The 16,986-nt window shown below is 35.8% G+C and overlaps 1 protein-coding gene across 5 annotated transcripts in view; it reads right to left on the bottom strand.

Annotated features, from left to right (window-relative positions):
* Positions 1-769: 769 nt before the first annotated feature.
* The window catches only part of PARVA (parvin alpha), a 73,388-nt gene continuing 57,171 nt past the window's right edge, over positions 770-16,986 (bottom strand). For all 5 annotated transcript variants that reach the window (XM_026705671.2, XM_087921111.1, XM_026705679.2 and 2 more), the window contains 7 exons: positions 15,656-15,714; positions 15,145-15,164; positions 14,655-14,716; positions 12,454-12,522; positions 9,573-9,674; positions 9,290-9,362; positions 770-4,471 (listed from right to left, as the gene is read on the bottom strand). In XM_026705671.2, the coding sequence (XP_026561456.1) occupies positions 4,395-4,471; positions 9,290-9,362; positions 9,573-9,674; positions 12,454-12,522; positions 14,655-14,716; positions 15,145-15,164; positions 15,656-15,714 (462 nt within the window). In that variant the 3' untranslated portion in view covers positions 770-4,394. The remainder of the gene's footprint in view (positions 4,472-9,289; positions 9,363-9,572; positions 9,675-12,453; positions 12,523-14,654; positions 14,717-15,144; positions 15,165-15,655; positions 15,715-16,986) is intronic.

Here is a 16,986-nt window from a genome sequence, read left to right as displayed (position 1 = left end):
TTATTGCAGATGCCAAAGAAGCCCTTATAGTGAGAATCAGCTACTGCAGAATCTAGGAATCTAGCTATATTTATTCAGTTCTAGTGTCTCCTCTGCCCTAATGTGATGACAGACTTTTTGACACTCATTTCTCAGCCTTGGGTGTCAAGGGCACTTTCACAGTGTTGCTCTGATCTCTGACTGTTCACTCCATTATCATTGGCTGAAAACATTCCTCCCACCCACAAACAATCAGAGAATCTGCAGCAAAGAATTTCTGAAAGTACTGCAGCAGATTTCATCACAAGAGCAAAAGTGAGGGATGAGACCATTTTGTGCACAGAAACCTGTTCACACATTGAATTTAACTCTAGATTTTTAGGATTTAAATTCTGATCTTCCTAATACTATGTGTAAATACAAGGCCATTATTAGCTGTGCAACAATAGCAATCATATTAATAAAGGAGAATATTTGTAGTTCAGAGCTGACATGAGAGGTCCTTGGTGCTCTCTGAGCTTTTTTGTTTTCTTGCAGACATTTCATTAACCACACTCACAGGCAAGCCCCCAGAATTTAAAGCTGACAGCACACGGCGCTCCTTACTAGCACTGATGACGTTACCTAGTTTGGGTAATGAAATGTCTGCAAGAAAACAACAAACAGCAAGAAAAATAATTGATAGGTTAGGCAGGGTTGACCCAAAAGCTTTCCTTAACTTCAATAACAATCAAAGGGACAGATCCTATATAAAAAGATCTTCAATTATCAGAGAAACATGGCAAATGTATGCATTTAGGTAAACATGAATTTTAATAGATCCAAAATCTATATTTGATACAGAAATGAAGCGGTTAGCATAATAGTATATTTTTGCTATATTTTTTTAAATGCAATAAATATTGGATATAATCTATAGATTCTGTTGCATATTAGCTTCATAGTGATGATATATCTCCATGAGAAATATAAGAAAAGTTTCATTTATGTAAGCTACGTAATGCTTGGGTATGAATATTATCAAACAACTGCATGTTCAATATATATATATATATATATATATATATATATATATATATATATATATATATATATATATATATATATATTTATAATATAGAATAGCTCTTCAGTAAAAACATAACTTGCTAGAAATATATCTACGCATTCTGCAAAATCACGGAAAGCACCTTCAGTTGTCAACCACTTGTACATTTGAAAATGGAAGCAACTCAGTATTCATGAGTCATTCGTTGATCAAATACCTAGTTTGTAATTTTGATCAAAATGCGCTTCAAAAACTTCATTTTGTGGTTTGACAAGTTCATAAAAAAACACAATTAACAAAATCATGATTTTCAGAAATCACTTTAAAGTTAGGCAATGCACTCGGGATGTTCAAGCATGGATATTAGAGATATATAGGCTTCCTCCCTCCCATATCACAGGGGTCTGTTTGCCAAGAATATGCAGCTATATATGTAGCCCATCATCCTGAACCCAGAAAAAAAAACGTAACTCTTGTCTGTTGAGAAACCATGTGTATTTGCGCTATGTATTCTCCTTTCAGAGATACAACTGACAAAGCCTGTTCAGAAATATATCTGGGAAAACAAAGTACATGAATAGAGTGGGTTGAATTCCACTTCACTTTTTTAATCTAGCATATATGTAAATTAAGCTGCTGCAACTCTGCACAACTGAAAGTTCTGTTTTCACTTAGAAATCAAATTACAATATAATACTGTTTTCACACATACACAAACCATCTGGTTTCTACATGGCCTGATTAGAAATGGAAAGATACTGTTTTGGGTTGTTTTTTTTTCCAATTTTGCTTGCTTTACTTTTTGTTTGACTAATTATATATTTTTCAAGAATTTGTCCCTTTAGTGGATAAAACACAAATCTTATTTATAAAACTAAACAGTTAAGTTGTACCCAGTAACAACAAGGGATGCTTATTGTTTCATCTTTACATTGGATATGTCATCCTATAAAGAGAGATTTTTTTTTAATTACTTGTTGGCATTTTGTGTAAATTAGCTAGATTGGCCACAAGCGTTCAAGTTTGTCAGTGTTGTGCTTTTTTCTCTTTAAAAAAGGGGATCATAAATGGTTGGCATGATGCAACTTCTCCCTCTTCCTTACTTAGCATAAATAATGACTTGATGAGGAATTGTTGCTTTTCTTGGCAATCAGCAACTATTCCAACCTTTTCCCCTTCATAGTATTAACTTTGATTTTGCAATGCAAGCAGTCAGCGTCTAGCTTTTCCCTGAAGCTTCTGCACATGGCGAAATATGTTGCTGTTCAAGGAGGTTAAACCAAACGGAACATAAATCCAGAATCCAATAATCCAAAAAATGTTTAGAGAATGGTCACTTTCTGAGCTATGGTCTACTCAATATCTCTGAACCTTAAACATAAAATCCTGCCTCTTGACAATGGGCAAAGTTCAAAGATCAAGAATTCACAGAGAACTAATCCCTTTGAACATATAAAATAATGTAGATACATTTTATATATCATTTATAACACAACCCTCATACAAGGAAAAATGACATGTAACAAATCACATTCGAATATATGAACAAAGGTTTCACTAGGGCATATAACTCCCCAAAGACAATTCTTATATTAATTTGAGCAATATATAAACCCATATAAAATACCTCACGGCAAATTTACTACAAGTGAAGTTTTGGATGAAATTGGATCTGGACCACTGAATAACTTATAGCATGGGTCAGCTTCTAGAAGGCAAAAGGCATGACCATATATCATGTAAACATTTTTCTTTGAACTACAAAAACAAAGTTAATATGTAATACCTAAAGACCCTAAATGAAAGATCTATTTAAAATCAGAATCTAACTTTATAAAATATGTAGAGATTATTATTTTACATTTAAGTTTATCATTTTCCATACATTTTTAAACTGTTCTAAAATTTCAGTACAAAATAAGTGTAAATCAAGTTGAATAAAAATATATTATACTAAAAATTTATACTTTATCTGTATACAAGCTAATTCTGTTGCTCAAAACCAACAGTATAGTATTGTCTGGTTTTCTGTAAATGTTTAGAATTTCTCATTCATCTGAGGTATTCAGAAAACAAGTTAAACATTTATTTTGTATTTCTTTAAACCTTCTATCTTACTATTATCAATTATATTCTTTCCTTTTCATTATCATTAAGTAAACAAAGCTTATTTTTATTTTCTTTCAGTACCCTGGCAGAACTAACCCCAGTTATATTTCCAACGTTTATAGCACTTTCTTGCTGTATATTTTCCACACTTTAAAAGTATGTACATATTTCGTACCTCAGTCTGCAAATAAACAAGACTATTTCACCACCAAAGATACTATACTGTATGTTATTTTAAGTGCCCAGTTGCATATATTCATGCAGACTTAATAGGAATGAAAAAATACATGGAATGTATATAATGGGAACAAAAAGTTGGCCCCTTATAGTGACACAAGTTGTTTTATTTGCATCATCAAACTATACATGGTCTTTCTCTCTGTGTGTGTGTCTTCTTTCCCCTCCCTCCTTTCCCTCGTGTCCTCGAATCATAAATAAAATGAATCATTTGCCCCAAATAAACATTCAACAAGTAGAGGGGCGAGAGAGAGAGAAAAAGACACACACACACACAGAGAGAGAGAGAGAGAGAGAGAATATACAATAGAATCCATAAATTAATTAAACTGACAAATTTCAACTTATATCATTCCATGGACCATGCAATTTGTGGCATGAATGCTAAAAGTTTTTGGGTGCTGCTAAGAAGGGGGGCATTGTTCCTATTGGTCATAATAGTATAGGGAAAAATAGTATAGACTAGAACTGTTCTAGCTCCAGTACTGATAAAAAAGGCCAATGCAGTCAGAGTCTGGGTTTCTAATTATGTCCTTTGTGGAGCAGGGAGGAACCCTGTGATGAAAGGGAGAAGCACTAGAGAAGCTTGGGCAAATGAAACAGACCCTCCACAGATATATAAAAACAGCGTGAATGTCGTTTTCTTCAAATAGCTCATTGGAGCAGATTCCTGTTTCTGTTTGGCAGTAATTTAGCTTAGCTTGGTTGTGGATCAGGATTTGTGCCTGCTGCTTATTCTCTAAGAAATTAAAAGACAGTTAAAACCAAGAGTTAATTCATATAGCAACCTGCTTTTTGCCAATCAAACCTATTACCTTCCAGCAGATTTCACTTTCTAATATTTCTGAATTCAAACTGTCCTAATATTTACATTTAACAACAGTGAACATTCCAAGAAACAGTGCCCTCTCTTTTCACAAAGTGTAGTGTAAATTGAGAATGACTGCAAAGAAAGGAGAGCTTTTTGGTTGGTTGGTTTGGTTCCAATTTTGCCACTCATGGCTTCCTGATGTGCTTTTCTTCATTCCAAGTTTCTGTATTTGGTGAACAGATTGTAGAGCACTCTCAGCGTTGATTTTAAGTCACAGTTGACAATGTCTAAAAAGACAGAGAAGTGGGGGAAGGAAGGAAAGGTGAGCTTTTTAAATAACCTGAAATCACTGTGAGCAAATTAAAAGGCCCACATTGGGAAGAAACATAATCACATATTCACATTTATAGGCCAAGACTACAGTTCTAGTAGTAAGACTACTGAAAGCTATTTGATTTTAACAGAGTTTTAGCAACCAACCTACAGGATTATAATAAAAGCTTGCTACAAGTGACAAGTGCATTCCTTTGGAACAGGCCTATGTAGCTTTGGACCCATGAAACCAAATACAACCCACTTGCTATCTAATTATGGCTCATTAAGTGGGCGATAGACCTTCTGGTTTTACTACTCACATGGGTTTACAAGCATATGGGGTGATCAGGCACTTGGCAGGCTACAAGTGGTTCAAAAGACGTGTTAGACTCAGTTGGTCAAGTTATTCTGTAGCTCTGATGTTGTTAGTACAGCTGAAGCTGAAAACCTAGAAGCCCAAACATTTCTCGGGCTTCTGTGTGGCCTAGGAGGACTTTTTGACTAAGATGACTGCTCTAGCAAGTCCTTTTGTGCTCTTTGGGATAGCACAACAATAGTATAAGGAGAGGGCTGTAAAGCACTGTAAAGCAGTATTTAAGTTTAAGTGCTATTGCTATGATTTACTTTTCAAGAATGATTGCAGCACTGACTCTGCAAATCGCACTGCTGTCTTCAGGGTAAGTCTCTTGGCAAACCATACAGAGGTAGTTTATATTCCTCCAGGAATGCAATGTTTCATTGTGCCAGTTTCACTTACAGCTCTGGAATTTCTTATTGATCTCCCAAGCAAGGACTAACTAGGTCTGCCCCAAAGCTTAGATAGACTAAATTCAACTGGATTTGCTGTCAAAAACACAGGTAGCATTAAAACCAAGAAGAGGTATTTTAAACATTTAAACAAAAATTCAATAATGTTTCCAATTACTGTACTCAAGATTGAGTGCTTTTTCATAAACCAAACAAGAGAAAATGTTTAAACTTTGGATATGATGAGTGGAATAGCAATAGCATTTAGGCTTTTATACCAGCCCATAACACTTTACAGCACTCTCTTGGCAGTTTACAGTGCAGAAGCATTATGAGCATATTGTCCCACACAATTTGGGTCCTCATTTTAGCAGCCTCAAACGGATGGAAGGCTTAGTCAACCCTGAGCCCCGTCAGGATTGAACTCCAGGCTGTGGGCAGAGTTAGCCTGCAATATTGCACTTTAACCACTGAGCCACCAGGGCTCCTCAAGGATTACACCTGGTTTTAGTTTATTTTTGGTTTTAGTCTAGCCTGGGTCTACTCCGGCCTCATAGCCTCATGATGAGCAGACTGACCACTTCCCAAATTCCCAGAAATGGTCCAGGGCTAACTAAGTATTCTGGAACTCTCCATCCAATTCCATCAGAGCACTTTCTGGGCAAGCATTGAAAAGCAAATGCTATTTTAAAGACCACCATTATATATTTTCCCTCTTAGGGCTCCATGCAACATATCCACACTATGCATCAGGCTAGTACTAGGGAAAGATTCTAATTTATTGTGTGTTGTCTTTGGAAAATACATTCCATATTAAGATATTAAAAAGAACTAAATATCAGATTGGATCTGCTGCCTGTGATTGCTTTTGAGACCCCCTTGTGTGTTTAGAAGAAATACAGATTATACAACTTTTGATTTATTCTGTCAGTTGTATGTGCATGGAAGGCATTTTGAAATAGTTTGGTAAACAACCTTTATCGCTTCAGGTTATTTAATTACTGGTTATTTCAAAACATTGACAACGAGATCCCAAGGGCAGCTTGTGTAGACTTCAATGTGCCCTCTGCTGACCATTTGTTATGCCTGTTAGGCTTTCTGCATTATCAGATTATCTTTTTCTTTTAATCATCATTTTTTTAAAGAGAAATAGTAGGATGAAATGCTCCAAAGCAAAAATGCATTTCAGCATTCCTCCTCCCTGAATGCTTCTGTTTCCCATAAAAATGAGAATAAATGTGTGAAGAACACTGCAATGCCTATCTTTGAGAATTGGTGCCCATGAAAGGGGAGCTGGTCTAATGGACTACCGTGAAGCAGCAGTTTCCCAGGAAATGGGGTGGGGTGGGTGAGACAAGAGATGACACAGCCTGGAATTGATTGGTAACAGAGGAAGAGAGTTAGAATAGCCACTCCCTAGAATCTTCCAGGGTATATTAGTTAGGGCGAGAATAGAATCTGGCAAGATTCTGTCTATTGTGTTGTAGGTAACCAAGAACTAAATTCTGGTTGAATTGCTCCTCCTCATTCTTGGACTTAGCCTGACATAAAAATGACACATGTAAGCCAAACTAGGAGCACACATTCAATAGTTTGGACATACACATATCCACACACACTAGCTTTTTAACTGCTTATGCCAATAATTTCAACTTGTGAAGGGCACCCTCCTGCTGCAAACGTTTTATAGGAACGACCAACACACTCTTAAATGCCAAGGGCTCTGTTTTTGTCAGTCATTCTTGATAGAAAGGATAACGTTACAGCTTTGAGGAAAGATATTGCTAGATATGGGGTGGCAGTAAAAATAAATAATTTTTACACAGCACTCAGGGAAAAAACTTATGCTGAATGTTACAGAATTTGCCTCTTTAAAGCTGCTTGAAAGCTGGAGAGGAACATTTTATTTCATTGGTGACGAAGGTTCTCATTTTATTTATAGACCAAAGATTTGAAAGGCAAATTCCTTATTCTGTTCTTGTTTCTAACTATTTTTCATTCAGAAAAACAAGGGAAGAATTTAAAAGCTATTTTATGTCCACTCCACAATTATTAAAATGCTTTTCTGTACATGGGTGCTTGCTGGAAAATCTAAATGTAGGCATTGTGCCCAGATGTAACAACATATAAAACAGATGTGTTTTTCCATTCATATTGAGCAGGAAATTTCATATTAAGCATGTTAATAATTGTACATGAATGCTGAAATGTCTGTATGGTTTGATTTATACCAGAGGGGGAAAAAATCAACCGTTTCTCAAAGCAGTAAATACCTGAAAAACTGAAATGCTGTAATAACATTAATGGGCCATAAGGGATAGAGAATCGTAATGTTTCCATTTACAGCCTAATTCTACAATTCCCACTCTATCTTCACTCAGATGCCACAAGGTAAAACTTGAATCCATAAGAAGATAGATAACACAAAGTAGCCCCTGCTAATCTTAACTCACAGCTCTTCTATTACTTGTCGTTTTAGGGCAATTTAAAAAATCCAATCCCACCCCATTAAAGGAAAAAGTGATTAAGGGTGAAGAGCATTAAAATAGTAAACCCTAGATAACAGGTAATTGTATTTGCCAGAGAAAATGGAAAGAATTATGGTAAGTTATACCCAAGACAAAAAAGAGGAAATAGATCAATGTAAGTGATGTACGTTTTGTCACTTGTCCTTTCTTGCCCCTCTTCTACAAGCAGCCATGCCCAAATGAGATATAGTCTATTCAAGGTATGCCCTATTCTATATCTGGACTTGCTGGCAAATTGTAACATTTCCATGGCTATCAACAAAGTCACTGAATCCTAACCTGAGCTGATGTTAAACATCACCCCACAACCCTGAATGTGATTTCATTAGAGATATCTACAAGGATGAGAAGAACAGCCCCCGCCCCAAAAACACCCAATTTCAGCAATTACCCCGCCTCTGTTTGGCATCAAATCCAATAATGGAGCTCTTGCAAGATTCAGGAAAATAATTATTTCAACCACCTACATTCTGAATGTACAGGCTATCCTCAAGTTACTACCATAACAGAGTCCGCCCAATAACCAAGTCATGATATCCGTAAAGCAGGTTGGTCATGTGACCAGTCTAATTTTATGACCTTTGTTGTGCACTCATTAAATGAATGCCACAGTTGTTAAGCAAATGCCACAGTTTTTAAGTGAATCAACACTTTGGTGCCAATTTCACTAAAAAACAGAACTGCTTTTGACAAAACAGTTGTAAAACACGGTCATATAATTGCAGCAGCCCACAAATGGACATCAATAGGACCTAGTTGCCAAGCACCCAAAGTGCAATAATGGGATTATCAGAACATGGAATATGAATTAGACCCCAAGTAGGTCTGTTGGAACTTTGGTCGATAAGCAATCAATTGTAAATCAAGGATTACCTATATCTGTTACTTTGGTGGGAAATCTTGTGATTATGGTATCATTTTGGTAAGTAAATGTCCTTTTAAAAGTCTTATAAAAATCTGTTTTTACAGAAAGAAGATCATTAATACTATTTCTGGAAATCATCATGAGCCACAGTGATGCAAGTGGTTACAGTACAGTACTGCAGGCTACTTCTGCTGACTGCTGGCTACCAACAATTTGGCAGATCGAATCTCACCAGGCTCAAGGATGACTCAGGTGGATGACGAGGTGGGTAAAATGAGGACCCAGATTGTTGGGGACAATATACTGACCCTGTAATCTGCTTTGGGAGGGCTGTAAAAGGACTGTGAAGCGGTATATAAGTCTAAGTACTATTGCTATTGATATCAAAGCTATTCTAAAGATCAAATGTGGAAACTATCAAATGTCCTCTGGGCTGAAAAACAGAAACTTTAAGATTTATATCTACTTAGGATATTAGAATTTCATTTGTTTGTGTTTCTAAGAAAATAACAAATAATGAATGGAAAATTAATTAATCCTCATAATTAGATTATCAAATGAAAATAGGCATTTATTTCCCATGAATCTTTCCCTAACTTTTAGGTGATTTTTTACCAATGAAATGTATCTTCAAGACATTCAACATATACCTTCTGGCCTTGGCTTTGGTTTTTCCAGCCCTCCATCTTGCATTAACTCAAATGCAAATGAGACATTGAGTACCTAATGGGTTAATTAAGAGAAAGCAATTACTTACAATTCTAGACTAATGAAGCAGAATAAAAATAGAAGAGTGACATTTATTTAATCTTTATTTAAATCAAGTGTTATTGCGGGTTTTTTTGTGCAGTGCTATGAACCCTCTTTTAGGATGACAACCAGTATAAACATAAATAGTCAAATTAATTCTTCTTTAAATGCATAAAAGTTTACCTTTTGTTCAAAACTGTCAGGAGTTAGGAAAAAGCTGTGAAGAGGCACAAAATAACCTTCAAGGAGACCCATCAGCAGCACCAGGTATACACCATCTGCAAACTTTTAAAAATAACACCTCTTTAAAGATCTAATCTTGTAAAGATACAGGATTTTAAAAAAGCAATCGCTTGATTTTAAAGTTTTGTAAGCATAGACAATTATGCATCACAGAAGTTCCTGTCATTAAGAATGGTAGGACTCAGGTGCTTGTAAGTGATTCAGAAGAACTGAAGTACCTGATCAAGTTCCCTTCATATAATATCAATCATATTATAAATATCTGCTCTACATGACTTCAAGCAAACCAATTTTCTGTTGTCCACGTGTAACAGAAAAAAGGATTAACATATGTGGCATTCCTAGAAAAGGAATTTTAAAAAATAGCTTTCCTTGAGCTGAATTCAAATGAATAGCTTCCCTTGATTTAAAATGAATTTTGCAGACACATCAATACAATTCTCTTGGCTTGGTATGAAAATGGCTTGTCATCACCTTTTCTCAGTTTTTTTATTTAATTTGCCAGTTTAGACACTAGCCTTGGATTTCACAGGATACCTCCTATAAAATAGTGAGCAGAAACACTCCTGCTTTCTAGATTAGCCTAGGTCCATTACCAAGTGCTACCATTTTCTCAAATAACAATTCTATCTGAAAGCATTTTTAACATACAAGACAAATCACTGCAAGTTTGCTGGCATGCCTTATATTGCTTTCATTCAGCCGTTATTATTTTTATAAATAACTCAAGGTGGTGAACATATCTAATGTTCTTTCCTCCTCATATTTTCCTGATAGATTTCAGAATTTTCCTGAATTCACTACAAACTGAATTGTCTGCTATTCAAAAGTCAAGGGATTTTTTTTAAAAAAAGTAGAAGTATTATTATTTTTCTATATTTAATGAAAGAGCAGATACAAAGCTCTTTCCTTTAATTTAAAAGGAGCAGAAATAAGAAAAAAAAACCCGGTTGTTGTATTTTAGCATACAATGAATTGGTTTGGACCAGATAATAAACCAGGGTTCAGGGTAATGCTCAAACTATATGTTATATTAGCATAGTTATTTTCATCTTAGCGTCATCTAACTATCTCTAATGCTTACCATCAGCAGTTTAACCTCCTTTAGTCAGACCCTAATTATTTCATTCCTCTGCCACAAATCCTCTTTCACTTTAAATCCCCATTTTTTGAAACAATGCCTTTCAGATGTTATTGACCTTTAGCTTCTGGCAATGCAATCCATCTCTCTATTTGGCTAACATCACTTTCAATAGCATATTTTGGGGGACTTCTAGTATATTTTGAGTCAGAAAATGACAATTGAGTAAACAATGTGACACGTTAGGCACCAAAACAAAGAAATGCTATTCTTTTCTCTTTTGAATATCGCAATATTGTAATCTTCCTCAATATCTTATTTTCTCTCCTCCTCCTAAGTGCATATGAATTTTTTTATATGCCACAGAAAAAGGAATGTAATATCTGCCAAGACTTCCATCCTATCACCAGTTTTCATGCAGATGGTCCCATGGGGAAAACTTGGGTGGGGGGGTCAATGAAGACAATGAAAACCTGTGCAAAATAGAATATGGTTGCTGGACTTTTCATTGGGGTATTCAAGAAGAGGGACTAGATCTAGATTTCTAAATTGGATCAAAGGCACAATTGTTTCTTGGGAGGCAAATATTTTACTGCTTTTATTTTAAAGCAGGGCAGGAAAAAAACCCTACAATACACAGTAGCTTTATGATACTTTCAACTTCAGCAGCATAGATTCATGCTCTGGTTAAAAATGGCATTTTCTTTTCCATGGGAATGTTCAAAACTTTTAACTCCAATTATTGTTTTTTGTCTTATGGAGAAATCAAGTGTAGATACGGTGGATTTTCTAGCAAATGCAAACAAAAATAAGATCCTTGTGATTCTATGAATTTCCTTTTGATAGTGAAGAAAACAAGATGCTCTGTATAATGGAATATTAATACAAACACACATCATGACATATTTTCTCCCTACATGTGCACAGAATCTGGAGGATCAAACAGTTCAGTCCATTATTGCTACATAGAACCAAAGCCGTTCCATAGTTGGTCAGATGGATTCTGTCATCTAGCCGACAAACATATCAAAAGTTTGCTGACTTTTTTATATGGATGGCTTAGCTTTCATTTAATCTATTCTTACCACAAATGTTTTAGTCATTCTGTTATATATCATGTAATAGTTTTTTGTTAACCAACAAGAGCCCAATTTCATGGTATCCTTCTAACCAATTTAATTTTTAAAAAATGTCTATCAATAGCCATGGTTTCAGATAGTAAAGATGATCTTTGTTTTGTATCCATGATATAAACTGTAAAAAAGTGAAGGATGGACAAGAAAATAAAAGATAATCTTCCTATATATCAGGCGTGTCAAACTCGATTTCATTGAGGGCTGCATCAGGCTTGTGTTTGACCTTGGGGGGCTGGGTGGGCGTGTCCAGGATGGGAGTGACCAGCTTGACATCATTTGTGTGGGGGCACCTGTGGCCCAAGTGCTCTGCCAGAGAAAATGGGCTCCTGAGCTCAGTTTTTGGCTGGGTTGGCAACCCCCTGCCAGCAAAAATGGAGCTCAGGAGGGCCGTGTTTTTGCTGGCACAGGCACCACAGGCTGGTCCTTCACTATTTCCAGGGCGGCCCTGAAGGCCAGATCTAAGTACCCCCTGGGCTGGATCGGGCCCCCGGGCCGTGAGTTTGACACCCCTGCAATACATTTCATCTTCATTGATTACATGGTACAAACTGGAATAATGTTAAGAAACAGTTCTCCTTTTTAAAATACATCTATACAATCCTACCTGGGTTTCTAGTTCTGTAACTTCCAGATTCAGCTTATTGAGGTGCTTATTCACAAAAGTAATGAGAGTCTAGAAATTAAGAACATAAGCTTTAAAGGTTTTTAAAAACAAGAGTTCCATAAAACATGCAATCTGAGCTTTAAAATAATTTAGCATTTAGTAAATTTGCTTGTTTGTTGGCTTTTGAGAAAGAGGAAAATGCTATGGAACTCCATCCTAAATATTAAATAAAGAATGACTACATATTTCTGGGAAATATTTATCACTTCAAAAAACAAAGCATTATCCTGTTGTAACAAATAAGCTGTTGTAAAGTGGAATGGCACTGTTTTCTCTTCAAGGAAGCTGTGCTGATCTAGATCAACTGGAGACCATATAATACAAATGTGTGAAATGGCAATTTTGGTATTTCATTCCTTTTCTATACCACCTTTCACTAGAAATAATGTACAGAAAAGCATTTGCATTTATATTATGAAATATTTATTTTAAGTAGAGGGGAAAACAGGTAAAACTTCTCAGATTTCAATAAGATGCTCTTTCATACAGCGATTTTCTATACAGTACCTCCAGTGAATATTCAGAAGGATCAATAGGAAGCCAAAAAGCCAAGAGAGAACTGAAGTACTTATACAGAGGGAAATATGATGGGAGGCAAGAGACGGGCAGTTTCCAGGGGAAGATTGGAAAACTGGTGCCAAGTATTTTCTTAGTCCAAATCCTAGATACCAGAATGTAGAAGGCCTTGATCTGAAACTGATATTGCTGAATGACACATCCACATGTAATATGATCATGTTCCTCTACATATGAAGGGGAAAGTACACCTGGGACGTGTTGCTGAAATCTAGTTGGGCACAGATGGAGGGGGAGTCCCCTTGTCTAAGATGTACCTGGCTATATTTTGCTAATTCCACCAGTCTAAAGCTTTAGGAGGAAGAATGGGAATGATCCTCCAAAATACATTAGTGACCAGGTGCTGTGCTGCACAGATAACTGGAGGAGAGAGTACATATCTACAGTACGTAACTTAGCACCAGAGCTAACTTGTATTGCCTATTCTACTGCCTAGCACGCTTCCTACTTAAGCTGTTTGACATTATGGCTGACTCATGGTAGATTTGCCTTGATTTTGGGGGCTCTGGGATTTTAATATTCCTGACTTAAGGTAGGTTTGGGATTACATGATTTCTATAAAGTATGGGGTGTTTTTTTGTTGTTGTTGCAAATCACACATACTAGAGGCCCACTAGAATAGCCTTTATTTAGAGAAGTAGGGATGAAATCTGAAAATCACATATGTTACTCTTGGTTCTTTGCCACAGTCAATTTATTTCCTGGCTGATGATGCCAGTTGGCACCATGGATTAAGATGGTCAGCCACAGACACAGTATGGATACTACTGAAGCAACACCAATTGCTGGGAATTTTCTCAAAAGTTTGGAGAGCACTTCAGCTAGGCGCTTGGTCAATCAACTTCTACAAAATGCAGAGATTATTTCAACTGCTGTAATTTAAAAGAATATCCTTTAGATCTAGAGGAGCTATTTGGTTAATCATGGACCTTCGTTGTCTAGTGATCCTTCAGCTCTATATGGTAGCAGTCAGGTTGGAAAAGTGTCAGTGCTTCCCACCCTTAATGTATCTGTGGATTGCTATCTAGCAGTCTTACTAGATAGTAGTTTTGCAGGGTGTTTGGTCAGAAAAACTTTCCTATAAGGTCTTTTGTTGCCCAAATAATTTGGAATTAGATGCCACATGGACAGAATCCAGTGAGATGACAAGTATTGTATGAACATATCTTGGATTTACTCAAAATATAAATATTAAAGAAGGGGACAATGTTTTTGGTTACAGAGCTCTTTCAACTTTGGAACTGATGCTGCTTTACCTAGCTAGTGAAAATTGGGGATTGGGTTCAAGGTTTTGTGAAGGTTTTTTGAAGGGGGGATGATGCCATGCACCTTGATGTACATATATGATAGCGTATTGTTCTTCAAGAGGCCATCCTTTTGGCCTCAGGTTGAACTTGAAGAGTACACTACTTTGCTCTGTACCTGGATGACACAACTGCAACTGAAAGCATAGAACAAAAACAAATCTATGGAATGTCTTGGCAACATCAAAGTTTAGTTCTAATTAAATTCAGTGAGTTTCCAAGATAGTTAAATAGCACCTGTCAAAAACATTTTTGCCTCACCTTTTTCACAACATTGAGTTTATCTGGAGCATGGTCAAACAATGTGTCAAATGCATCTCGTTCTGAAAAACAGTTGATGAGAACAACCTGTTAAATGTTAAACTACATTTAACATATAGTTAAATGCTACATTACTAGTGTAGGAATTCAAACACCAGAAGGTCATTGACATCTACATTTAATAAGGAATATTTGGTCTACCCAAATAATTCTTGGCCTTTATTTTCCAAATGCACATTCATGTCGATCTATTTTGAAATCTATTGTTCTCCAGCCATGCAGGTTAGAAAGTATAACAAAGTATTGATTTAAGAAATGTAATTATTTTCTAATTATTAAGAAAGTATTCTTCTTTAGAAGAAATATACATTTACAGATCAATTAAGAAAATTTGGAATGTGAACTTAGTTGACTTTGAATTATATAACATAATTAATTGGAGAATAATTTACAAACATCTAGAAAATGTCAACAATCAATTTGTGCTTACCATGCCGTCCTGACATTGCCCTATAGAAAAGAAATAATGCAATTATTTGTATGAGTCCTCCTAAGAGTCATTTAATACATTTTGGTCAAGGCACAAGTAGGCAAAGCAAATTAAACATGCACCTGCTAATTACATTCAAAGCAGAAAAGATTGACTCTGAAAATTCCATTAAAACAAAAGCCACAGAAGGTGCTGTCTGAATGACCAAGGAGTAGAAGATCCATAAATCTGGTGCCATCAACTAAGAAAGCCCTTACCTGAATTGTTTCTAATTTGACTTCTAAGTTGGCGCTCACAAAAACTCCTGAAAACATATATGGGAAAACTACCTTCTTGTTTAAGGAATTATTTGATTTTAAAGCTTCCTATATTGAGAACATCTCCATATCTTTATATTATTTCTATTTTTATTATTTGGAGTGAAGCCTGTTTGAAGTTTCCATTAGTGGAACCCGTACTCTACAAGGAAGATTTGGTAAAACTGGAATGTCTTAACCTTGACTTGACTTACTCAGTATTGCCAGTTATTTCCTCTTGGATCTGTCGGGACTGGAGGATTCCTTCTCGTTTCTGAAAAAAATAACAATAATTAGCCATAAAATAGGCAATATTTAAACTGTAAAATTATATCTTCTCTAATTTCTTTCCTTATTTATACTTTTATTAACTATTAATTCTAAGATGGGAATCTTCCTGTATGAACTCTGACTCGTGTATATAAGGATAGCTCAACAGGAATTTTTATAAGTTAATGGCAAGCATTCATTATGGCTGAATATTCATGTTACTGTTATTCCTATTCTAAGGGAGGGTCAGTAATTTTAAATAGGAAACAGAAGGCAGCAGAAGATCCATGATGCAAGATGGGCCAAGAAGAGACTAGATGGAGACTTATATTTTATAAGTGGTAAGTAGGGATGGACAACTACTTTTACCTGTCACTTTACTGTGAATGCATTCATAACTCTTCCCTCATTTCCACATTAATAAATGCTTTTTATTACAAAAAAATTCTACATAAACATTCACCTTTAGTTTTGTTTTTTTCTCAGAACCTGGAATTTCAACTTGCTTTCTGTCAAAGTAAGCATTTCCAAATAAATTTCAAAATAATAATTGGAAATTGGTTTGAAAATCAGAATAAGCACTTTGATTTAGTTTTGAAATAAGAACAACCAATTCCAACTGACAGATACATACTATTCTGCTTTTTTTTTTCCTGGAAGGTTCAGTCCACACCTTGTGGAAATGTACAAAAAGATTTATATATTCCTACACCAGTGCTTCCAACTATGGTATATTCAAGATCTATGGATTTCAGTTCACAAGAGCGTTGATTGCCAAGAATTCTGGGAGCTGCATGCCACAACCCTGCCAATTGCTAAATCTGGAAAACTCTGCCCTGCCCTTATAAGGATGCCAGTGGTGAAAAGGGAGATTCTCCAGAAGCAAAATTCAGCCAGTTAAATATCTAAATAAGAGAATTTCTAAGGCTGACTGAATTAGTCTGAATATATGTTCAGCTTCTAAAAAGTAACAGTCCAAACCACTCCAAATATCAAGCAAGGAGACATTATATTTTATTTAACAGTAAAATTTGTGGCTTGGCATAACAAAATCAAGATCCTGACAGCAGGCAGGAATCTTGCCATCACCAGGGTTCTGTCTTAAATTCCCAGTTTGCTTTGAAACTGTCCTCTGCCTTTTATGGAAAGAAGGACTTCAAACCTTCGTAGGGTGATTATTCACTTCAACGTTAGGGTAATAATGGTAGCTGGTAATTTTGCAAATATGGCATATTGTCCTACTCATTTGGTGATGTATTCTCATTTTTTAAAAAGG

This window comes from Pseudonaja textilis, chromosome 1 (genome assembly GCF_049901715.1).
Source record: "Pseudonaja textilis isolate UNSWEBS1 chromosome 1, rPseTex1.2, whole genome shotgun sequence".
NCBI lineage: Eukaryota > Metazoa > Chordata > Lepidosauria > Squamata > Elapidae > Pseudonaja > Pseudonaja textilis.
This window is presented reverse-complemented; position numbering and strand designations above follow the sequence as displayed.